Source organism: Cariama cristata, unplaced genomic scaffold, assembly GCF_000690535.1.
Source record: "Cariama cristata isolate BGI_N322 unplaced genomic scaffold, ASM69053v1 scaffold7114, whole genome shotgun sequence".
Lineage (NCBI taxonomy): Eukaryota > Metazoa > Chordata > Aves > Cariamiformes > Cariamidae > Cariama > Cariama cristata.
Window position 1 is genome coordinate 36,732 of NW_009612275.1, and position 25,533 is coordinate 62,264.

General features: G+C 47.8%; 1 protein-coding gene across 1 annotated transcript in view; it reads left to right on the forward strand.

Annotated features, from left to right (window-relative positions):
- The window catches only part of UBE2O (ubiquitin-conjugating enzyme E2O), a 28,134-nt gene that overhangs the window by 2,312 nt on the left and 289 nt on the right, over window positions 1-25,533 (forward strand). Inside the window, 17 exon segments of the mRNA XM_009698551.1 lie at window positions 2,908-3,018; window positions 3,973-4,070; window positions 5,565-5,628; window positions 7,391-7,534; window positions 8,188-8,297; window positions 9,174-9,324; window positions 10,100-10,602; window positions 13,435-13,589; window positions 15,079-15,191; window positions 16,304-16,429; window positions 17,594-17,683; window positions 20,045-20,702; window positions 21,630-21,766; window positions 22,302-22,505; window positions 23,207-23,264; window positions 24,926-25,522; window positions 25,525-25,533. The exon segment at window positions 25,525-25,533 is cut by the window's right edge and continues 289 nt beyond it. Coding sequence (XP_009696853.1) covers window positions 2,908-3,018; window positions 3,973-4,070; window positions 5,565-5,628; window positions 7,391-7,534; window positions 8,188-8,297; window positions 9,174-9,324; window positions 10,100-10,602; window positions 13,435-13,589; window positions 15,079-15,191; window positions 16,304-16,429; window positions 17,594-17,683; window positions 20,045-20,702; window positions 21,630-21,766; window positions 22,302-22,505; window positions 23,207-23,264; window positions 24,926-25,522; window positions 25,525-25,533 — 3,328 coding nt within the window.

Genomic DNA, 25,533 nt, shown 5'->3' on the forward strand with positions numbered 1-25,533 from the left:
GTAGAAGGATGGGAGGTAGAAAATATGGGACTGAAGACTATACTTGCTGAGCTGCTGTTCTCTCAGATGGGAGTTTGCTGGTCTGCCTTAAAGCCTTGTCTCTGATGGGGAAGGAAAAGAGTCATTTCTCCATCCATTCACTGCTTGAACATTCAGTATCTGCAGCGTGGTGCATGCTGTGAGGGTACCAGAAGAAGCAGGAAGAAAGTCTAGGGAGCGCACTTAATTCTGGTGTGAGCGGGCCATGAACCCATCTACTCTTCTAACAAAGATCAGTCACCTCCCTTTTCCAGTTCTGCTGTTGGGGTTAATGGAAATTGATTTTTGTAACAGAACTGTGAAATGTCAGCTCATTTTACTCCCTCCTTTAATGGGAGCATCCTAACGAGCCGGACAGGAGGGTTGTGTTTGAGCAGGTGATGGGGAGCTGTGCTCTGGCTGCAGTCCTGCCTTGGAAGACAAGAGACAAGTTGACGACTTCTCGCTCTGGGACTGCATTGCCGAGCACCGCTATAATCTCACGGAGTGATTCAGCAGAACCCCTCAGCCTGCATATCTGCCTCCCCTGTCGCAGGCTAATGTTTCATGTGATGGTGAAATTAATAAATTCATCATAAACAAAGGTTCAGTGGCAGGGGGGGGGGGGGGGGCGACCTGTAGCTTCTGGGGCTGCTCACAGCATTGATCTCTGCTTTCTTAACCACAGACGGTCCTCTGTGCTCGCTCAAGAGTTTTGCAACTGGAAGGAGAAGCAAGCTGAACTAAACCTGGTGCTCTTGCCTGTCACTAATAGCACCCAAGATGGGAGGCAGGCTTGTAGGGTGGTACAGGCACCTTCTCCATGGGGAAACTGTCACTTAGAGAACAGGCAGAGGGTGTTGGTGTATGCCAGTCACCCCAGTCCTGGTTTTACTACTTTTTTTTCTTTTACCATCAATAAAATGGGAGTTTAGGCCCAGAGACAAGATGATGGACAGAAACCGCAGATGTTGGATTGTATCGTGTCTCACCTGCTGTCATGTTGGCTACTGATAAAGGAAAAATTGTGAAATGCTCGCTGTAGGGCAAGGGATTTGTTTCTTGAGGTTTCTTTTGGTTCTGACTACTAAGCAATCTAGACCCCAGGGCCTGAACTGCAAAGCATGGGCAGAGGATGAACTGGGCATACTTGATTGAGCTTAATCTGGAGGAAAGGCAAGGTAGGTGGCTGTGCTGTAGCCTGCAGAAGCTGTGGGTTTGTTGAACAGGTGCCACTTCTGAGCAGGCCTTGCTCATCCTACGGCTTGAATTGTGCTGGGAGCAGCTGTTGTGAATCCAGCATAGTTCTGGCAAACCCTTTTCAGGTGAGAGATATGGTACAGCTCTTTCCTGGCAGCCTGTGCAGCCTGCAAGCTATGTTAGGCTTAGCTGCTGTCTGTCATGATGGAGCTATAGCTGGGAAAGGCTCTCTTTGATTCCCAACCTTTCTAGAAAGAAATGGGAGTGATATGTGGAGCAGCTGGAGGGAATGAGCTCCTGTGGCTTTGGGCTCTGCCAGCCTGGCTCTCCCAGCTCCCCTGGCCGTGCTGGCACAGCTAGGCATGGGCGATGTGCATGTAGGGCAGGACCCACTCTCCTCATCACCGCCGCCTCGGGAGCTGCAGAGCAGAAGGTGATGTAAGGAAAAGGACTTGTGGCAGGCAGGTGGAAAGCAAGCCAGCCAAATGGGCTGAGCAATCTGTCCAGGAATTATACTGGACTGCAAATGTCTGTAGGATGTCTTTGCTCTAACTGCCAGTTCCCGAGATGAGACTGGATGAGTTGAGCACCAGCAAACTCCTGAACTCCCAAAAGGACTGCACCGGGCTCTGAGTGAAAGCCTTGAATAAATATTTAATGTGGTCGAAAGAACAGCACGTTTATAAGTGGACTGAGCAAAGAAATCCACTTCTGGCAGGGTATGAGCCCTTCAAGTGTTGTGCTCAGGTCCTGTTGGAGCACAGATCTTGGTGTTTGAGATAAGGACAGCTTCAGAAGTTGCTGATACCAGGACATTTGTCATGCTGGCCCTCAGTCAGCTTTTATAACGGACTTGTGGTCTTTGATAAATAAGAGTATCGATTGTCCCAGCTGTCAGGAGGCCAGGGCAGCTGCCGCATTTGACAATGTTTGGGTTAGCAGCCCTTCCTTGCAGGCCTCCACCATATGTGTGAGCAACGTGCATATTGTGTGCTCCCTGCCAAACCATCCCCAGAAGGCTCTTGACAGCATGCGTTATTTTCTTGGGGACAAAAAAGGTTAAAACTTTGTTAAAAAGTGAGGGAGATAATGACAACCATCTCGTAATTGGACCAACTGTAAATTATCTGGCTTGAAACCTTGAAATCTGACTAAAGGTGCCAGATTTTTTTTTTAGTATGGCAGCAAGTGAAGACCATTTATAATGTCCTGCAAAATCAAGCTTTACATGGGAAGTCACAGATAGCTTTAAAGAATTTCTCTCTTGTTCTGGGGTTGATGATCTACCCCTGCCTTTGCTGACTCAGGGCAGTACCTGCAGGATGGTCCTATGGAGTTGCAGAGATCTGTGCAGTTGAATGGACCGAGGAGCCAGGCAGATTTTAAAGCAAGTAAATACTAATCACCTGACATAATGTGGTTTTGTTTGACCTGATGCAGGAGTCTCTGGGCTGCTGCTTTAGCAGCCATTGCAAAGTTTAACTGGGAAGAAAACTCTGCAGGTCTTTAATAGTGATCTTTGCCTTCTAAGTTGTCTTAGGGTCATGTCAAATGGACTGAAGGGTAAAGTGGGCGTTTAGTCTTGAAAATTTACTTGTCTCTGCACTTCTGATTTGTACACAGAGCATGTGTGTGTGTATGTAGGACCTTCCCTAGGTGATAAACCCTTTTTCTCTTTTGCGTTTTCAGGACAGCCAGTGTGGAACTGTAATTGATGTCAACATAGAGTGTGCTGTGAAGCTGGTAGGAACCAACTGCATTCTCTACCCTGTCAACAGCAAAGATCTGCAACATATCTGGGTGAGAATGCAGCCAAAATACACGTGGGAGCCAGGGCTTGGTGGTTTGGAGGGATGCTGCTGTATTTCAAGTAACACATACAAGGGAGTCATCCATATTGTGCAAGATGCATCTGCAATTTGGTTTTATTTAAAACTTACTGCAGGCATCCTCCTCGTAAGTAGATGATGTAGCATCGCCTCATCTCCCCATCTGTTCTGTGTTTCTGATCACATTACTGAGACCAAATTGACTTGAAGGGCTAGCCTGATACTAAATTGCGCGAGAACTTCTGCGCTGAGATGAGCTGGTGTGACAACCTGATTGGGGCAGCCCTATGGCAGTGGCACTCAGCTTTTGAGTAGCAATATCGTTATTGTTTAAACAGGCTATAAAAATGCTGAGATGAATGAGTCAAGCATCTTTCTGTTGAGCTGGAACAGTCTGAAACATATCTGGTTCTCCCTCTTGAGTGGGTGGGTGATTTCCAGAGACTAGGCAGAATAGGATTTCATCGTTCTTTTTCCTCTGAGAAAAAGATAATTTGGGAATGAAGAGCAGGAGTGTCACAACCCTTCTCAAGAAACAACCTGTGGAAAGGCAGTGGGATACAAGCTTCTCTGGGATGGAAAGTTGACCTCAGTGTTAAAAATTGGTAATATTAACTGAAGGCAAGTGCGAGTATACCTCTACTTTGCAGAGTACCTCTTGAACAGAAAAGGAAACTTGACTTAAGTTTAAGATCCAAGGAAAAAAAATCCTAGAGAAAGCCTGAGATGCTTAACTGGGGAATCCAGGCTATGTGCTGACTGTCAAGCAAACTCTTTGATGTACCTTAATTCCAGTTTACAGCAAGACCTGCAGTTGCTGTCATAAGTCCCTTTGCAGACCAGATAGCAATCTCCTTGTGCGAGGACTGACTTAATGGCTCAAAGGGTTGATATTTTAAGGATTTGGTTTTTGTTTCCTTCGTAGCCTTTCATGTATGGTGACTACATAGCCTATGACTGCTGGTTGGGCAAGGTCTATGATTTGAAGAACCAGGTCATCCTCAAGCTTTCCAATGGAGCCAGGTACTACTTTCTGTTGAAGACTGTCCCCTCCTTGGTTTTCACAATCCGGATCTATTTTAGGAGAACTAGAAACAGGCTGGGCTTCATTCACATACTGATAAGTTATCTGCTTGCGTTATCTTCAGGTGTAGAGTAAGAATACATTTTTCTCTGAAAACATTGAGATTCATTGGTCACCCTCTGGGAAAACTGTTGTCTGAAAGGTGACAATTTTTTTTTCAATCCCAGCAGATCAGTGCTCCAGAACTAAAGCATGTTGGTCTTCAAACTGTGCTTCTCCTCTGCAAAAGTGGCTGTTTAAGATAGGTTGCTATTCCAGACCTTTTCTCAGGAGGGGGGCATAACTTCATTGAGATGCCGGGAGAATTCTTGCCTTAAAAAAAGTCTGTGAAAGTGTAGAAACATGCAGGCTAGTGGTTTTTATCAAAGATGAAAAAGCAGCCCAAGATTGAACAGCTTTGCTTTTTCACTGTTATTTGCAACTGTATTAGGAATGTGTTTTCAACAAAGACGTAATCCAAAGTCGTATCTCTAGAGAGAGATTTAACCAGAGAGATTGAAAGAAATATCTGGTTAACTTATCTCTGCAAAGCCAGCAGAAGGATCCGAATTCTGTTCCTTGTGCATGTCAGACAGTTACCTGTGAGCTAAACCCCTGTGAATTCACTACATTCACTCTGTTACTGAGACCTGTCTTGTCCAACATACTTTTCTTGTTGATGCAAGGGAATGGAGGAACCAGTAGAGGGACAAGAGGCTTATGGGCTTGGCAGCTGGGGAATAACCCGATGGTCTTGTACATTGAGTATTGACATCGATGTTTTTTTAAAAAAAAAAAAAAGAAACAAACACAATCCTGCAGCCAGCTCTAAGTCTGAGAAGGGAGTAATGCAAGAATTAAAATAGATGTTTGGTGGATGCGTCTGATTTTGATCATTTTAGCGTCTGGTGAACCCAGGCTGGAAGGGTCTTACACATGTTAAACTGAGTGTGAAAAATAGCTGCACTTCTCTGTCTGTATCGCCTGTAGTTAGTACTGCAATTTAAAACCTTGCTTGGTATCTGTTATCAGCTCATGTATAGCTACGTAGAATGAGGTAATTGTTTTCAAAATCTCTTCCTAATGAATCATTTGAAATCCCACCGGAACTCACTCTGGAAACGAAGCTATTACTGAAGCAAGCGTACCCAAATTGCCTTTAGGTTCCAGCATTGGTGTGAATAACAAATGGGACCTTTGCAGCAGATAAATCTTGTCCAACACCCTGCATATTACTGCATTATTCTTTTTACATGCTGAATGGAACCTTTAGATACCAGACAGTGCTTTTATGGCTCGTCTATAACCAGTCTTGCTCTGGGCCATAAAGGCTCAGCGATATACTGCTGGGCGTATGGACAGACCCGCTCAGGCAATGTTGGTTAATTTGGTGCTGTTTGCTTTGGAGGTGGATGGCTCTGTAAATGTGACCGTGTCCCGTGTCTGTTTTCCAGATGTTCTATGAGCACAGAAGATGGAGCCAAGCTGTATGACGTGTGTCCTCACGTCAGTGACTCGGTGAGCTCTGGTTCTCCTGAGAGTCTTTTTGATCAACTTCATCTTGTAAGCTTTTTGTGCAGGAGGGAGGGAGAAGGCAAAACTATAGGCATTTATTAATCCTAAAAATTAAATGATGCATCACAGCTGAGAAACAGTTCACCCGATCTTCACTTGAAGTAAGTGTAACAGGACGTAACTTAAAGGTAATGTTAGTAATGAGCAGGTTTTGAGGAGGTATTACAATTAGTATAGCCAACTGCTTTCTTTGCAAACAACTTGCGTAACACGCAGTCAGATGGCTGATGTCAAGGCAGTTCACTGTCTGCTCATTATATCCGTACATGCTTCAAAAGGCTCGTACTCAATTTAATGCTTTCAAAATTGTTCCCCTTCTGGAAAGGGGCATATTGTTTAAAAGGTGTTCTGCTGGAAGCACGTTTCCAGATCACGTAAAATACTCTCTCTCTTGTTATTGCAGTCCATCACATTGAATGGAGACCTGCCATTATACTGGCGTTTTCCCAATCACGTGGTGGGGAAGGTTTTGCTAGCTTTTGGGTAAAACATAGTTCCCTGTGTGATGGGATCTAACCTCTCTCACCTTCAAAGGCTGGCGACAGCTTGTTCATTCTTCCAAATGACATCAGTAGGGCCTTGTTGCACTCCTGGCAGCGGTGTTGGGAGCTCACTGAGAATGGCGTGTGATTCTTAGGAGCTAGCAATGCAGTCAGCCTTTATCCTTCCCAGCCTTCAAAGCAAAGGTCCCTTTGATCTAAAACTGCACTTCTGTTAAAATTTGCTGCCTGTTTCTTGAAGAGTAAACGGAATATCAGTTTAATAGGATGTGCTGCTGTGGTTTTCTTGTTCTGTACAGAGAAGGACTGGTCTGTTGCTAGATATTCTCCAGTATCTTAGTCTCTGCTACTTTGGGTTGTGTAGTATGTTTTCCACTTGCTAAATGCATCCAGCTTCTGCTTACCCAATTATGAGACATCTTGTTTTGAGTCAGGCTATGTTTAAAGTGTACATAGTCCTCTAGAGACTTGCAGTTTGGTCTGAAATATGAGTTGTCTCCAGTGTTGCTCTTGATCCCTTACTCAGAATTGCTATGTGTTAGGTACTTACCTGACTTAGATCTTGTCACGCTGCTCTTATCCTTTCTGACAAATTACAAGACTTGATACAGTTTTGTGCTTGGTATTTTATCTACCCTAAACTGCTCTGTCCGCCTCCACATTCTGAATCTTCGGCTCATCAAGTCACTGTAAATATCAGTGGGAAAGAGCTCAAGGAGAGCAATTGTTGTGTTTACTGTCCTGCTTTGTTTTCAAAGAACTGTCATATTCACTAATCCACCTAAGACAGGAATAATACTTTCAAACTTAATTTGATGAGCAGAGGAGTGAAGGCAGGCATCCTCTGGCTCTGAAAGCTGTAAGTGCTTGAATTAGAGCATGGAAAAGAGATGGGTGTCCTTACCCAGGACTCTGCCCACCTTGGCTACCTCGTTACTGAGAACATTTGTGTGGAAACACGCATCTTTTGTTTCTTGCAGGTACCTTTGCTTCTCCCCCACTGAGTCATAGTCCCATTGGATGAGTGACAGAGCAGGTTGCTATAGGAACTGCTGGAAAAGGAATGAGCTTTAGGAGATGGGCAACTTGCAGACTTTACCTTTACAATTAATCTTACTGATCACGAATGAGAGAGGAGAAATGCTGGAATCTTAAATTTTAACAGTCCTTTATGCTGTGTTCCCCCCCCTCCCTTTCCCCCACAGGGTCTCTTCTTTGATGATTCATACGGCTTTTATCCTGGGCAAGTCCTCATCGGGCCTTCCAAAGTCTTCTCCAGTGTGCAGTGGCTCTCGGGTGTGAAGCCTGTTCTGAGCACAAAGAGCAAGTTCAGAGTGGTGGTGGAAGAGGTAAGGACTGACAAGCTGACACACGGCCACCTTCTGCACAGAGCAGTCCCTGGCTGACGTTTTGGAGCAGAGTCAGCTTGCCATGGTAACCTTCCAAGAGCAAATGCGCTGTGGCTGTGTTCTTCTGAGGTGACAAATTTCTCATTGTGGACCAACAGCACTTCTGAGTGTGGTTTGGATTTTCCTCCCACGGGTTCCTGCCGGCACCCTGTAAGGTGATGGCATGCCAATACGCTTAGAGGCCAGTACTGCTGATCGTTAGCATAGTAGAAGCCCCTCTTCTATTGAAACGTAATGTTGCATGCTCTTCAAAAAAGGGAGAAATGTTACTGACTGTTTGCTGAAAGGGGGAGCAGCTCCAAGTCCATTAGCATGTCTCTGACATTGGACTGCTGACTGGTATGTACTATAGCTTCCTTCCCAAGTCAGATGTCATCTGTCTTGAAGTTAAAAACTGTAGAAGCTCTTGGTGTTGCCAAGAGCCATGCTATGGGACCACTGTAGTGGTCCTGAATGTGGTGAAACTGCCCTTGGCCATCTTTAATGATAAAAGTAGGTCTGCTGCTTTCCTGTGTGTAAACATTCAGATCCTAGACAGTGGTCTAGGAAAGCCTCTGAAAAATTAAATTGCCTTCTCTCTCTTTACATTGTAGGTACAGGTGGTAGAACTAAAGGTTACTTGGATCACTAAAAGCTTCTGTCCTGGAGGTACCGATAGTGTGAGCCCTCCTCCCTCAGTAATAAGCCAGGAGAACCTGTCCAGGTGAGATCAGTTGAAAACCCCTTTTCACTCCCCGCACCCAGGGCCTGCACAGACTATGGGTGACATGCCAACCAGCTGATTAGACACAATGCTGCTGTTTCCAGTGGGTTTTTTCTCCTTGTTGTGTACCTGTATATTCCAGAGCTTCAAAAATATGAGGGAATAGCTTCCAAATTAGTTTAGCAGACACTTGAGTTACCAACACAGGGGTTAGCATCCCACCAATCCTCTCCAAGTACTCTCCAGCTGACAAGTGCATAGAGGAAAGCACTGTCTGGCAACAACTGACTTCTTCCCTTGTCCTTCAACTTGTATCTGGAGCAGACTGCATCTTTTAAATGTGTGTGTGTCTAGAAGGCAGCTGGGGTGTCCTGCTCTGATGTCCTGCTCCGGACCCAGGCCGATGCTGAGGCAGCATCTGGTGCCCTCTGCAGGCTGCAGCTGCACGAAGGGGCTGGATCAGACTCAGAAAGAAAAGTCAGATTGAGGAATAGCACAATGCAGCGTGGTTCCTGCCTGGAGTTCATAAGCTGAGGGAGAGCCAGCTCTCAGATGACAGCAAAAAAAAAAACACCCCAGAGCCAATGCCAACTTCACATGTCTCTTGGCAGCTGTCTCTGGGAGGGGGAGCTGGAGGGAGAGGAGTGACTGGTGTCACACCCAAACCCTTTGTATCCCCACTCAGTCCCTGCTGAGATTCCCACTCCTTCTTTAGAATTGTGTGCCTGGAAAAGATTTGGTGTGGTGTTAGCTTCTGCCACCCTAGAAGAAGTGCTGTTGGCATGAGGCCATTCCAGCCTTCTGAAGGCACTGGTCACTGCTAGGTTCTGTTACTGCTTTTGCACTGTGCTCATGGCTGTCCTCCTGTTCTACCAGGGTAAAGCGTCTGGGGTGCTTTGACCATGCCCAAAGGCAGCTTGGGGAAAGGTGCCTCTATGTGTTCCCGGACAAAGTCGAACCTGCAAAAATCACCTGTGAATGCCCTGAGAGGAACTGTGTCCTGGGTGAAGGATCAGTTGCCAAAAAGGTGAGTTGAGGGGTCGAGGGAGGCATTGACTTCTCTAAGCATTTCTGGTCGCTGCGGCTTTTAAAGCAGATATCTTCCTGGTAGTCATGTGGTCTGAAATGTGACTCCTGAAGTGATGGTTGTAAAGAGTAATGGCTTGTTGTTGCCAGCAGCGAAGTCACCTTGTACAGCAGTCTGACTGCACTGGGTGAAGCATGCGGCTAGTGCCACGAGAGAACATGAACAGGACCTTGAACATAAAGGTGTCACCTTGCAGGAGTCAGGCTGTGTCAGAGCTGGCATGCTCTGACAGCAGGGACTGTTAGGCACATGTCACTTGCATTAGTGTGACTTCAGGTATCTCACGGAGCTGAACTGTTGAGTTAAATCCTTGCTACAGTGAGACAAGAAAGAAGTCTTTGCTTCGTAGGCCAAATGAGTCATGCCATGGTTTCTACATGTTGGCTGTAGAGCAGCGGTGTTCCTAGAATAACAGGGTATCATCAGTGTGGATGGTGACCTCCCTGTGTCTGTTACGTAGATTAACTTGTGCAGCCTCTTGTGACTTCCGTAACAACAAGTTCAGAACGTGCTTAAAATGGCTTTAAGGAGCAAAGCTCACTTTCCTTGGGCTAGTCCAGTGCTGCTCCCGAGTAGAGCAGTGGTGAGATGCTGGTTTGCAGAATACTCTGGTGGAGGTGAAATGTGTGGAGGCCCGTGGGGTGCTGTACAAAGGTCGGCTGGCAGCTTGCTGAGTGTACAGGCATATTGTCTGACCCAGATCTGCTTTCTCTAGGTGAGACGGCTGCTGAAGAAGCAGATAGTGAAGATCATGTCGTGTTCCCCAGAGTCTCAGGGTACCAGTGAAGCCCCTGACAAAGAGTCTGCTGCAGCTGCTGACCAAAAATCAGAAGAGCTTAAGCCTGGATCAAAGTGTGAGCCGGATGACTCTTCCAACAGTACACCAAGTCCTGGGGAGAGAAAGGAGGAGCAGCCTGAAGAAATGGGGAAGGAGAAAGGGGGAGCAGCATCACGGCAGCAGCAGCCTCCCTTTCTGCTGAAAGACGAAGGGTCGTCTGACTACAGGCTTCAGTCCATGGAGCAAGATGCTGACGACGAGGCTGCTGATGACACTGATGACACTAGCTCTGTCACCTCTTCTGCTAGCTCCACTGCCTCATCCCAGAGTGGCAGCGGCACTGGCCGCAAGAAAAGCATCCCTCTTTCCATCAAAAACTTGAAGCGGAAGCACAAGAAGAAGAAGACCAAGATTTCACGAGAGTTTAAGCCAGGAGACAGGTGAGTTGGATTCCCAAACCCAGGTCTACTTGCCAAAATCTGCCTTATCGAAGTTCTCGGATGTAAACCACCTCCTGAGCTTGGATGGAGGATGGTGGTGTGCTTCATGTTAGGATACCGCTTGGTAGTAACCAGCAGCATTTATCTTGTGATGACTGTGCAGCGGCCTGTGTGGAATCAGCTTGGTCTCAGTCCAGCTCCTGATGAAACTGGGGCCACATGGTGTGACACTGATGCTATTTTATTTCAGCTATGCCTCAGGGCATAGACAGAATATCTGTGCTGCGCTAGACTTTGTACACAGAGAAAGAGACAGGTGAATAAAGATCATACAGCCTAAACATGACACTAATTGGTTACCTCATTGGCAGCTTCTGCCGAGGATGAGAATAGACCCTGCTAGCAGGAAAGCTTATCCATGGAGAGCTGTCTCCAGATCAGCACGGAGGTCTGTGCTGGCAGGGGTTCGAGCTGCAGTGGTCTCTGTTATCCTTACCCTGTTCTGGAGAGAGAGCTGCAATTTTTGCCAGCAGTATACTTTTTATTGGTTTTTTAATGAACAAAGTGCACTCCTTGAGAGCCTTGGAGGAATTTATTTCAGTAGCTTGAGGGAGGGAGCATTGCATGTATCTGCCCATTTCTAGATAAAACTGGATCTTGGCAGCTTTGCCTAACTTGAGAATGTTTAAAATGTTTTCAGGGGATGCAAAGACATCTGGCAACTGGCTAGCCTGTCTTGCTGGCTTCCCTGGGCTACTCAGTTGTGTACAGATCCTGCATCAGAAATGAACTAGTGCAAGATAATATGTGAGAATCTTCCCAGAAAAGTAACCTTATCAGGATTCAAGTGATGCAGTAGTTCGAGAATGCCATGAACTTCATTCACATTTTGTTTAGGTATTTTAGCTTTGCCTGTATGCAGGGAGAGCTGTTCCTTTAGTCCTTGTGGGTTTTGGAGAAACTGGATTTGAAGGTGACAAACCTCAGCAGAGCAGTATTTGAGTGAAAGAAAAAATGGGAGCGCATGATAGAGTTCCTGGGAACTGATTCTTGGTTCACTTTTCGTGTCTTACCCCCTGCTGAGTGCCTCTACATCACCAAGGGCTTTGTTAAGGAGAGCTTAGTTAGCAAGCCTGGTAGTGCTCTGCAGTGGGGAGAAATCCCTGTGACAACACCGAGAGATTCCTGTGCTGCATCTGGGCAGCTCCATACAAGGAAATGCAGAGATCAGATATTGGGACGCTTTGCAGAGATGACCGTGTCACAGAGAATAAGAAATAGAGGCTTTTTCAGCACAGAATGTAAAACTCCAGGTGATACTTTAAAGGGCATATGTGGCAGCTGGTCACAGCACAGTATGGGAGGTCTTCACTGTTTGAATATTCAGATGGAGCTGGTGAGACCATCAGTAGGTGTGCTGCCAAGCACTGCTGAGAAAAGCAAAGTGGATGGGCTCGCTGCAGTTAGTCACCAGATCTGATGTGTCAGCTCATGGGCATCTCTGACTGCAGGGGGCCAACTCAGCATGTGGCCTTACCATCATTTAGAGACCTGCTGCAGCTCTCTAGACAGCACATAGACCTCTGGTTATATTTAGTGAGGTTATACAGGGATTTTTTTTTATTAACATCAAGTCACAATTTTTGTTTGAGAAGCTGCATAAACTGTGCTGCAGACAGGACTGCATCGTTTCCTTGGTGGTCTGCCTTTCCACTCTCCCATCCTCAGCTGCACATACCCCCACTTCCCCCAAGGAGCCATCTCTTGGCATGTCACCCACCACACTTGACCTATTACAGACTTCCTTCTCTGAGAATTTCTTGCTGTTGAGTGCTCGCCCTACTAGAAACTTCACATTATTTCTACTTAAAAATATTTCTCTGACATTCATAGAAACAGTGCTGGAGGAAAACAGTTGTATTTGCCTATTGTATCTTCTTTATGGTTTGACTTGAAACCAACATAAATGCAGCACTTGTGTTATACCTGGAAGGCCTGGCCAGAAAACGAAAGACAAAATTTAAAATCGGCATGGGATTCAATTTGTTCTGTGCTGTAGGAGCCATGAGAATGATGGAGGGCTCATTAGAAGAGCTTGTCTAGCTAGACTGCAGCTTTGTTCCTCCAGCCCCCGAGCAACTTGTCTCTTCAAGCAACTCTGTCAAGCTCCACAGCGGAGTACCAGCATGTGGTCCATTGTTGCGTGTTTGGGTTTCTTTTCTGAGCTGCAGACACACACATATATGTGTTTGAACAGCTGAGAAGGAGACTTGTCTCTCTTAAACAAAATCCTTTTGCTTTACCCACATTCAATGTGTTGCCCTTCTTTTTTTTCTTCTTCTTTCTTCTGGAAGGGCTGAGATGGATGCTGCTTTGTCTTTCCTTTCCAGTCCCATGCTACTAGCTTCAAAGACTCCTCAGAGCTGCCAGGCTAGAAGGTGCTTCAGTGGAGAAGATCTTAAGTTTCAAAGTATTTGAAGCTCCTGTCGTGCTTCCGCCAGGGGTAGGAAGTTGGGTGCTGGTAGATGTTAATTTGCTCCACTAGGAATAAAAGTGAGCTCAGCATCAGCTCCCTGGAAAGTAAGTCGTCCTGCAGTATAGACTTGCAGCAGTGTAACATCTGCAGTCATTGCGAACCTGTCAAAACAAAGCCTGCTGTGTAGCTGCTTCCACTGGGACTAGATGGGGCTGCCTGACTTGCTTCCCAGCCTGCTGATATGTGTACCTTTGTGTTGCTGAGATCCATCTTGATTCCTGATGTTGGCAGCATCACGTTCTGGTTGTGCTCCTGAACATTCCCTCTGGTAACTCGTTGCCTTTCTGTGTTCCCAGGGTTGCTGTAGAAGTGGTGACCACGATGACTTCAGCTGACGTGATGTGGCAGGATGGCACTGTGGAGACAAACATTCGCTCCAACGAGCTCATTCCAGTCCATCATCTGGACAACAACGAGTTCTGCCCTGGGGATTTTGTGGTGGACAAAAGAGGTATTGGGTGCCAAAACAATGCTCTCCTCAGGGATCAAACATGCTCTTAATTGCAAAGAAGTCTTCAATCTGGATCTCCTAATGTACATTGTGGCCCTTTTTACGGTAGCTGTTAGTAGTACTCACTTGAGGTAGCCACAAGAACCTAACAAGGCACAGACAGTGATTCAGCTGACTTAACATGAATGTCAATGGAGAACGATTATTTAAATACCAAAGTTGAATATGACAACAGGCAAGATGTGGAAGGAATAAATGCCAAGGAGCAAAGCTAGGATACTCAGTATTTCTGTAGAGGTGGCCCACCTTCTTGAAAGCGCGAATGGCTTTGAGCTCCCTCGCAGAATGAGGGGAGAAATGAGCAGCTCACCTCAGGCTGCTTTCTCTGTATGTCTCATGTCTATCATGACCCTCCATTTTTTCATGGAGAATTTTGAGGTCCAGAGGCATTGCCTTGCATCCCTTTTCTTCACCAGACGAATTGGTGATGCTTGTGAAACTCACGGTACAAGTTCAAGGAGACTCAGAGGTTTTGGATATGAAATATTGATGGCGCACCATCTGGCTCTCAACTCCTCTTCCTTTCTAGCAGAGGTCAACCCTCAACAGTGGGGAGCACAAGATATTGTCAGGTTGGGAAGAGGGAAACCTGGCTTAGCAAAAAGTGATGCTGTTTTGTGTGGCCATTTCTGATGAGTAATAGTCTGACTGGTCTTGTGGGTTAGGCATAGTTTGCAGAAACTAAAATTATCCATCAGCTCCAGCTCTGCCATTCTAGTTTGGCCTCTGGGAATCTGTATTCCTCTGTCAAACATATTCTTCAAGCAGTCTGGGATACTCACAGTTCCTTGCATCCCCCTGCTAAGGATGCTGGGAGGTGGATCCTTGTCAGCCAGATAAATCTGAAAGATGTCTGGGTACCAGTGTGCTAGATGACAGCCCAGGCCTAGAGAGATGGTCCAGGCCCAGCTTTGGTGCAGTTGGATCCCCAGTGCATGCATACACATGTGTACCTGCCTGTATTCCTCCTTTGTTGTCCAGTTCATTTTTCCAGTGGAGCAAAACTGTTGTGGGTGGCACAACTCTAGATGAAATGCTTGGCAGCCAGGGCTGCTCTCAGGGAGCTCTTGGCCAGCCTGTCCAGAAGCTCTGACAGTCTTGATGCCGAGCTAATTTGGAGAGCAGAGCACTAAGGTGACAGTGTGTTTTCTCTTGGTCACAGAGCTTGAAACTGGTCCCAAAGTTAATGTGTTCGCTCGGTCCAATGCAATGTAATCTTACTTTATCATCACTTTGTGCCCTGTTAAATTGTAACTTGTTAGCTGAGTACAGTTTTGACTGTGTAGGAAGAACTGTTTTTCCTCATGCCACTCACAAATGGAAGGTTTCAGCTGTGAGAGCTTGGGAGCTGACAGCCTCAGTTGCTGTGCGAAGTCTGTGCTCCTCCACTTAATTTGTCTATTTTCTTCCCTATCATTGCAACCAAAAGCTCAGAGCTCCCAGGACCCCGGGTTATATGGAGTCGTGCAGTCTGGTGACCATATTGGCCGTACCTGTGTGGTGAAGTGGTTCAAGTTGAAATCCAGTGGAGATGATGTGGAGGTAAGTGCAGGAACCAGCGCCTGTTCAAACCAGCTAAAAGAAAGCAACCACAAAACGGCATGAATTTCACAGCTAAACATGGATTAGCCTGGGGAGTCAGCTCTGCAGTGGAGTTTGTCCTTGAGGATCAGAACAGCAATGTGCTTTTGGGCCTGGGAGACTTAGCTAGAGGTGGTGTCGCTTCGTATTTGTAGATGCCTGCAAGGCAACGAAGACCAAGCAGAGGGTTTACATCCCATAGTCAGCATCAGGCTCTGGTATGGATGTGGATTTTTGCTGAAGTGGTTGCAGACAGTTGATTTCTTGAGTTCACTCAAAGAATTTTTCCTTCCCATGTCTTTGTGAGTTCATGGGAAGAGAATCGATCTGCTGCCTGTTGTACTGCTTACCTCTGCCAGGCGCTAGTGCCTGCAGTCAGCCTAATACCTTCTTCTCAGGGCTTGTAGGAACACTGTATTTTGCAGAGTCTTGACAGACTACAGTCTAGTAGGAGAGGAAAGGAGGACTTGAGCCACACAAATCTGGTGTACTGCTTTCTGCGTTAGAGTGGGAGATCACATTGTCATGACTGAGCATGGCCCTTTACATCCAGAAGCAGAACATCAGCCTGACCTGGGGTTGTGCTCCACTTTACCCATTTCTCCTTATTTATGGGCTCCTAGCTCTCTTCCTTCAGGAGAAATCAAAGGAAAGATGTTTTCCATTAATTGAAAAGTTTTTGTCAGACATGTCCTGTTGCCTTGGATTCTTTCAAGAGTAAACTGTCAGCATTTGGGCCCCAGTGAACTGCTTTGAGAAATCTGGGTGTTCAAAAGGGAATAAAATGTTGTTCTTGCATGTCTCATGATCGTAGTGACATGGAACCTGAAGTAAAGGTGAGGGTGAGCAGATGAGCCCATGTATCTGCTTCCTTTCATTGTTGTGCCTTGATTGATGTGCTACAGGATGAGGTGACAAGAAGGGACATTAGCAGCTCCTTGGGGAGGCGGGTGTTGAAGCAACTGAAAATTGACAAAATATGACAAAAAAGTACTTTCAAGTGTTGAAGGTGTGCCCTGAAGGTCAGTGCAGCATCCTGGGCCTGACATGTTCGCATTCTGTCTCCGACACAGCTGATCGGGGAGGAGGAGGATGTGAGTGTGTACGATATTGCTGATCATCCAGACTTTCGCTTCCGCACTACTGACATTGTGATTCGCATTGGCAACTCGGACGGGGCCACAGCTAAGGAAGATGAGGTAGGTTCTGGACACGGTTATGTTGCCCACATTGTCACCAGGTATTAGTGGAGACACTTGAAAAGTCAATAGGGCCTTGGGCCACAATATGGGCATCCTGAACTCCCTAGCTTGCTAATTTTGTATCAGTGTCCTCTGCTGTCACGAGTAACATCTCAAATCTCTAAGTCTGGTGGAAATGTAACCTTGAAATCCTTTGACCTTGGTGACAGAGTCTATAGCAGAGCAAGAACAAAGTTGAGACAGGAATTGAACATCTGTCTGAGGGTTTTTAATAAAAACGCTTGCTTAGGATTTCAGAGTAACTTCTAATATGAGGGTATTCTGTGGGCTCCTGAGCAAGAGTGAAAGTGGATTTGTCATGAAACCAGTTTCACTTGGCAACAGAAGACTAGGGTTCTGGTTTTCATCTGAGTTATGTACGTGTTAATTTGGTTGAGCTGATTGCTCTCCTGGGAAGGAAGAGGGAACAATTTATATTGTAGAGGATGCACTCTTTGCTAGGAAACAGGCTTCCTTACTGGGCAGGAAAGACCTCCAGCTTTTGATACTGCTGCCCTAAAAAAGAGTTAAAAGGCATAGTGTGGCTCTTATTGCGGTTCTAGTTTCAGCAGCATGAAACACATCCCAGCTTGCTCAGCTGACCTAAATAACCTTCTTTCAGTGCAAGATGCTACTTTACTGTGCACACCCTGGGCCGACAGCGACTTGTCAGTTCACGCCTGCACTCTCTCTGCTGCGAGAAGCTGCCGTGAGCCCCTGATGCTGGGTGGGCCTGGCGCAGGGCTGGCTGTGGGCACCCCACTAGAGGGCACCCCCATTCCGGGGAAGGTCCTGTCCCCTTGCACCCCGGGGTGCTGCCTGCAGAAAGACCACAGCCCTGCAATGGCCCTCGTCCTAGTCAGAAATTAGGATCTGCTGCCAGACCAGCCCTTCCTGGTCCTCTGCTCCTTAGGGGTAGGAGTTTTCCCCATCTTCATGGTATTGTTGTGGGGTTTCTATGTGGAGGATTCTTCTACCCCTCAGCATGGGGACCCCAGGACTCCTGCTACTTCTTTCTAGGTGGTTCTCCAGCTGGGGAGTATCTTTCCTCAAAACCTTGCAGCTCTGCGTTGAAGTGCCTGGGAAAGAAAAGGGACTGACAAACTGCTCTTGTTTCCACAGCCTTCGGTCGGACAGGTGGCTCGCGTGGATGTCAGCAGTAAAGTGGAAGTGGTGTGGGCTGATAACTCCAAGACTATCATTCTGCCTCAGGTGAGGTCCTGTTCCAGCTCACGGTATCCCTGTACTTCTTAGCTGAGTGGCAAATCTTGCTTTTGAATCCTGGGCGCAGAGAGATTTGCTGTGTAAGGGTATCTTGCTCTATTTATTGCTGCCTTCCCATATGATAGGGTGGCTTCCCGCTTCTGTTAGCGCAAGAAAAATCCTTCATTTGTCAGGAGGACTGAGCAACTAATTGGTCATCACTGCTCTTGAATATAGAGAATAGGAAGCTATGGGCAGACTGCTCCCTTCACACGCTGTGCTGCATGTTCACAGCTCTGACCACAGCCCTGCTCCTGGCCTCCAGCACCTGCTGCTTCGCAGAGCTCAGGGATCATCAGTTCTAACTTCAGCCCAGGTTCACTGCATTGCCCAACTAAGGCACTACTGAAAGACAATTGCTTGTTCTGTCTTGCTTGTGAAATGGCACCATAGTATTTTCTTTGGCTAAAGAAGCTCCCCCAGAAGCTGGACTGAGAGCCACAAGTTGTCACCGTAGCTGACCCAAATCTCTTCCCAGGGCAGGGAGGGAAAAGGGTTGAGTGCAGGCTTAAAAATATAGATACAGCCGCACTGCTAATCCACTTAACCCCATTGATTTGTCTTCCACATTCTTCTAATGTTTTTGTTCTACTGCCTTGTAATCTTATTCACTACTCCACATACAGTTTCGTCCCATGTTTTTTCTCCTTGTTGCCTCAAATTAAGGCAGACAGCCTAAAGATAAGAGAAGACCTGCATCTGTAGGGTCCCATCTCCGTCACTGTGGCAGAGAACACCACTGCCTCCACCGCAGGGATGCGTTTGCAAGTACAAAGTACTCGGATCAAGATTTCTTTTTAAACCAAGCAGCTCTGCATTAATTACAGTAGAATAGTCAATGCCTGCACTATGGCAGTGGACTAGAGTGTTACAAAGCAGGCTGCTGTCTCCCTTCCCCCTGTTGTCACATGTGCTTGGATCACAGGCACAATCGGAGGTCTGATGTGCGCTCCACAAAGGGCTGTTCTCACACTGCGGTGCTGGGGCTCTGCAGCAACTCCTGCTGTGTCACGCCAGTCCCTTCGATTCTGCTCGTCTGCGTAATTATGGAGTTGGGGAAATGTCAGGAGCGTGAATTATCAGTTGGTAAAACCATGATTTATCAATGCCTGTCCATGTGCCCAGAGACGAGCTGTCTGGGTCCTTTTTCTCAGCTCTAAAAATAAAGATGGCATAACTGGCTAATTAACTTTCCAACTCAGATTTGGATTAGCTTTGAGGGCAGTGAATTTTGATGGCTTTTCCTGCCTGCAGTCACTTGTGTTGAACCCAACTAACCTCTGCTGGCTGCCTGTCTCTGGGTGGCACAGGACTGGCTAAACAGTGCTGCTTCAGTTCAAGGCTTTGACAAGATGACTGAGTGTCCATGCACTTTGGCCTCTGGGGTCATATCTTGCAAGATTAAGAGGATTCTTGGGCTGTCATTCAAGTGTCATAAGCCTGTGGATAAAATGCTCCATCTTGTAACTCCTAACACAGCCCTATAAAGTTGTTCTTCCTCCCCTGCTTCTCTGTTGGTGCTTGTAGCTGGAATATGTCTGTAAGCCTCTGCAGGGCCACCTTGTGAGACACGTAGCATGTGCAAAAGCATGATTGTAAGAGGTGAGGCTAGATGGAGTGTGGATGGGTTCAGCTTCCAGTAGCAAAGGGGAAGAGAATATTTTATGTAAGAGCTTATTCAGCAACTTGGGTTAGGCTTCATTGTCCCAGCTGAATTTTAAGCAGTAGTGACATACAACGGCTAAAGCAGCGTAGCAATGCTCTCATGGCAAGTACTGTGTGCCACAGAAGAAGAAAGCTGGTATAGGAATGTTTTCCTGGTTCCAGCATTGTCTCCGTGGAAGGACAAAGCGTGGAGGCAGCCAAAGCAGGGATCTGTGCCAACACAGTTGCTGGTGCAGAAGCAGGACCAGAAATACTAACTCCTCATGCGATACCCAATACCTTCTGAACTAGCTCTGCGTTCAGAAACCCTGGGGCATCCAGGTAGCTGTTTGGTGCCTGCGTGCTCTCCTTGGCTGGATCCCAGCCACCGCGATGGCTGCAGCCCACCTAGAACTTGCCCTAGTTTTCCCCCAGTGCTCTACTTTGAAAAGTGGAGGATGGGGCTATGCTGATTCATAATCTGTGCCAGTCATTGAGCATGTTATTTAAATGAAACACAGTCCACCCTGTATAGATGGAAGGGATTGAAACAGCCCAACTAATCCTAGATGGAAACTCCCTTTTCATGGGGAGAACAGACTTACATTTAAAAACAACTAAAACTGTGCTTCAGCCTAAGTCTCTTGTAACTCTGCTCTCCTTTAGCACTTATACAATATTGAATCAGAAATTGAGGAGTCAGACTACGATTCTGTTGATGGCAGCACCAGCGGGGCATCTTCTGAGTGGGAGGATGAAAGCGACAGCTGGGAGACAGACAATGGCCTCATGGAAGACGACCACCCAAAAATTGAGGAGTTAGAGCCTGAGGAGCCGGCGGCAGAGGAGGTGAAAAAAGTAGAGGAACAAGTCCAGGGAGCTGTGGCTATGGCAGTTGCAGATCTTGCTGCAGAGAAGGCTGGCAAGGATGGAGCCCCAAAGAGCTTCCGGGAACTAAAGGAGGCCATCAAGATCTTGGAAAGCCTGAAAAATATGACTGTGGAGCAGCTACTGACTGGCTCTCCCACCTCCCCAACCGTGGAGCTGGAAAGATCCACTCGGGAGAAGAAATTCTTGGACGATATTAAAAAGCTGCAGGAAAACCTAAAGAAGACCTTGGATAATGTGGCTATTGCAGAGGAGGAAAAGATGGAAGCCATGGTGGAGACGGAGAAGAAAGAGGAAAAAGCAGAGGCACAGACACCGGTGAGGTCGGAGTGGCCCAGTGAGACACCAGTGCTCTGCCAGCAGAGTGGAGGCAAGCCTGGAGTCACCTTCACCAGTGCCAAGGGAGAAGTCTTCTCTGTGTTGGAGTATGCTCCAGGTGAGTGTGTCAGGTCCAGCGAATGCGGGATGCTCTGTCCTTTGTTGCTGTCCTGCAGTGTTTCTTTCTCCCACACCTTTGCTTCTGGGCCTGTTGGGTATCCTCTCTTCTTCCTAGTCCTTTTCACAACTCTAACTGGGAAGGAGAAATTAAGACAACTTCTGTAGCACAATCTGTTCTGGGACTTAAACCTGACTTCTAGATAGCATCTCTAGGCACTACTGTAACTTCTCAAGCTGCAGAAGTGAGCTTCCCCTTTGTCCATGTTAGTAACTAACTTTGGAGGGCTGTGGAGATCAGTTGCTTTCCAGTGCAGATGCTTTCTGAAAGCCACAGGGTTTGTTGAGGCTTCTTTCCAGGATAGATTGGTTGAGAAGCAGAGCAGGAACAGCTGGTGTTCTTGTGCTGGGTGTCCTTGTGGGTGAGTGTCCTTGTTCACTTGTGCCAATGTTAATCAGCCAAAAATAAAGAGCAGCATCTGGTTTTGTGGAACATTGGTGACAGCAGAGCCCAAGGTGCTCGGTGAGCCAGCCAGCCGGGCCAGACCTGAGAAGGAAAGGTGGCCAAAGTGTACTGAACCTGCAGGTGTATATAAATAAAGATGGGCAGCTATGCTTAGGTTTTGCAGAGAAAGGGTCATCGCTTTGTGCGATGCATCGTTGTCCTGGCTGTGGGACAGGGCTCCTTGTGAGGCACAGAGACAATGTTGTGTGGGCCCCTGAGAATGGGAGATACAGGTTGTGGCTGTTGTACAGTGTGGGGAAAAAAACAAATAATCTCTAGGCTGCCTCTTGGCCTGGCAGCAAAGCAAGTCAACTCTTCTCTTCCATGTGTTAAACCTATAATTTGGATAGATTTGCCTTCACAAGGAACCTGTGGCAGTTTCCAAAGTCAGACTCTAATTCCGTTCTCCTCCTTGCCCCACAGATACCCATGCCTTCAAGAAAATGGAGTTCCAGCCCCCAGAAGCAAAGAAGTTCTTTAGCACCGTGCGGAAAGAGATGGCTCTCCTGGCCACCTCCCTGCCTGATGGCATCATGGTTAAAACCTTTGAGGATCGAATGGCAAGTGTCTGCTCTCAGACTCCTGTGTGTTAGTGCTGGGCTCAGCATCCGGATTGCTTGCTTTGGAATTCCCTGCTTAGCCTTAATCCTTTGCCTTAGAGCTGCAGGAATGTGTGCAGCATGTGAAATATGGCCGTAATTACCATAAACGGCTGCTTTTGCATTCCCCAAGTCAGAGTGGCAAACAATGGGGAGCTCCTCGTTGCAGGAAACCTATTTTGCGTGCTTTGCCCACTGAGCTGCCTGTCCCGCTGAGCAGGAAGGGACAGCCAGCAAGGAGCTGGTGTAACCAGTGAGCAGCTTGGGGATCGCTGGCTGTCCTTCAAGCCCTGCTTCAGACCCGAAGGCTCACTCTGCTGTCAAGCTATAGTAGAAGTGCAACTTCTAGCAGGAAAGTGTCCTGAAATGTGTTGCTTCAGCTGACTCCTGCAAGGGCTGAATTAATCGCATCCCCTCTCTCCCTCTGTGTAAATACAACCCTGCGAAGGTAAGAGGACGTTTCACAGTGCCTGGCTTATATTGCCTCTCTCCACAGGATCTCTTCTCAGCACTTATAAAAGGGCCCACACGCACGCCCTATGAAGATGGCCTATTTCTCTTCGATATCCAGCTCCCCAACATCTACCCTGCTGTCCCACCTCTCTTCCGCTACCTCTCCCAGTGCAGTGGGAGACTGAATCCCAACCTGTACGACAACGGCAAAGTGTGTGTCAGCCTCCTGGGGACGTGGATAGGCAAGGTAATGCTTTCATCTGCCCGTCCCTGGGGAGCAGAGGTTGTGCCAGGCTGCTTTTGGAACAAGCCATTTCCTACCAGGCCAAGAGTCCTGGGTGGCTTCTGGTCTCAGGTGGTGCTTGGGCTTTGGGCTCTGTTTTAGATGTCTGGAGCAGGTAACTCGTGTAGTTTGGCTGCTTCTGGGACCATATTTGGCTCTTGTCTGTCCTTGATGAGAAGCCTGTGGTCAGACCAGCCGGGCTGTGTCACGGTTGGACAGAGCAGAGATGCCAACATCAGCGTGGGGTGTTCTCCCATGGTTTGAGTCCCTGTCTGCCAAACTGTGAACAAACCATGTAGTGTGGCACAGTCCAGCTGGAGACTTGGAATAAACAGAGCCAGGGAAATGCTGTGTTTTGGGCAGGTAGATTGACAGGGCAGCTGGGGAGGGGTTGGAACTGGCATCTGGTGTGGAGAGGTTATGCCGTTCTGGGCAGAACTGGCCTGATGGAGGGTGGTGCTGGCAAAAAGTAACGGAGAGATGGGTTGGTACAATGGTACGCTAGCACATCACATGCTTGTTGAGTCAGGGCCTTGTTCCTGCTGTGAGCCACAGGACCTTAGCGTAGGAATGCAGAGAAACTGGGGCCTTGCTTCATCTAACAATTATCACAGAGCAAACTGATGGTGCTTAAGCCCTTTAACACATTTGTATGTGCTTTTCAGGGGACAGAAAGGTGGACCAGTAAATCCAGCCTCCTTCAAGTACTCATCTCCATCCAAGGTAAATGCTCCTGCAGAGCCTGCGGGACAGGAAAAGGCGGAGGGAGGAGGGGATGCAAGTTTATGGGGGGGTGCACAATTAGGATCTGCCACCCCAGCTGGGTTAGTGTTGCCTTTTGCTCTCACCTTGCTGGACAAAACAGTGTCGTTATCTCTCCAGTTCAGCAGTGCAAGCAGGTGCAAGCTTTTCTCATGCCCTGATTTTTGGCTGCATCCCAGGTCTCTGACACAATGCTTTCCTTTCTTCTCACTGCAGCAGCTAAGCATAGAGCTGTTTTCGTTGTTATTCTGAACTCACAAAGGTGAACCACTGTGTCCTCAGCCAGTTACCAAAGTTAGTTGAAGTTGCTAAACTGGGCTTCATTTGCAGGACTGCTTTTTATTCCCACTGAGTCACCCGCCCATCCTTCATTGGGCATGTTTTTGCACATGATGCTGGTGTTGATGCTCCTTCTGAAGCAGGGAATACTCAGGGTGTGTCTAGGTGAGCCCCAGGGCTTCCTGCTGCAGGGCTTTGCCGTGCCATATCTAGTTTGGGAGCAGAGTAAATCAAATCTCTTCCTCAAGGCCAACTTTCTGTGCAGGGAGCCCAGGCATGTGACTTGAGAAACCTTTGACACAGAGCAAGGGCTCCTGCCTGGAGTCAGCAGCTCCTGCTCCTCCGAGCTCTCACAGTCCACCCGTTATCTTCCTGTGGGGGAACACCACCACAAGAAAAACCTTTTCTCATTTATGAAGCTAAGGATCCAAATTTAGAAAATTAAATACTAAATGTTTTACTGGAGCAACTTGGTGCTTGTAAAAAAAAAAAAAAATAAAATCTCCTCTCCCCTTCCTGCTGCCTGGGCTCCGAGAGACTCATGATCTCACCTCCACCGGCTCTAATGCAGTTTGTGGCAGGCTGCCAGCAGCCTGGCGGTATTGGTGCCATTGCTACAGACATGTAATTACATTAGACCAGGAGCAAGCAGGGAAAAGCTTGGTATGGGTGACTTGTCACAGTGTTCACTGTCTCAGAACGGCACTGTCTGATGAGACTATGCTGGCTAGGATAGGACCTGGCCAGCTGAAAGCCTGTTACTGAAGATTGGCCTTTGTTCTGATTAAGAAGAGGAAAGTACCTACTATTTAAGGGAAAAAAAAAAAAAGCTTTGGGTGTATTTGTGGCTTTTTTTGCTAGGAGGGGAAGGAAGGGAAAGGAGCGGTGAAACTTTTCCCCTTCTGCCCTTTTCACCTTCTCTGCTGTTGCATGCTCTCTGCATCGCACTGGTGGAAGGCTATTCTTGGCAGCCAAGGATCTTGAATTCACTCTCGTTAGCATCCGAGATGCCCACTGCCCTAGCAGGAGGCTCCAGACCCATTCACACAAGTGCTCCATTTGCAATACTAATCCATTGCATCTTCCTGGTTGTCCATCCTGGCCTCTGCTACCTCCTTGAAGTCAAAGCGTGGCTTCCCTGCGATGCATTCTTCTGCGGTCCCTTCCCTGCGCTGCCTGCATTGGTGTGGCTGTGGGTGAAGCCAGGGTGATGCCTCAGCAAGATGGTGACCCTTGAGTCTCAACCACCTTAGCAGAAATCAGGGCCCAGCAGTGTCTGCCTCGGATGGTGATTCACAGTAAAATCCCTCCCTTAACCCCTCGGTCTCTCCTTCTCTTGGCAGGTCTCATCCTAGTGAATGAGCCCTACTACAACGAGGCGGGCTTTGACAGTGACCGGGGCCTCCAGGAGGGCTACGAGAACAGTCGCTGCTACAACGAGATGACCCTGATCCGGGTGGTGCAGTCCATGATGCAGCTGCTGCGCAGGCCGGTGGAAGTCTTTGAGCACGAAATCCGCGAGCATTTTCGCTGCAACGGCTGGCGCCTGGTGTCCCGCATCGAGTCCTGGCTGGAGACGAACGAGCTGGTGGAGCGGAGCCACGAACAAGCCAACGGGGCGGATTCTGCCTCCTTTCTCTCTGCCTGCAGCACCCTGGCCGAGAGCCCAGGAGACAATGCGGGATCGCTGGGGGAGTACGGCAGCAGCTCGGAGCAGGGAGCGGCCGTTTCTGACTCGGCGGTCGACGGGAAGGAGGAGCTGGACGAGTCGGAGTTCACAACCTCGACGCCCAACGCTGGTGATCTCCAACAGTACTCAGACTCGGAGAGCACAGGCCAAGCCAGGGGGGTAGACCTGGCCAGAGACCGAACGGACGAGGGGAAGGCTGCCCAGGACTCTGCCTTGCAGCCTAGTGTGAAACCAAAGAAAAGGAGAAAGAGCTACAGGAGT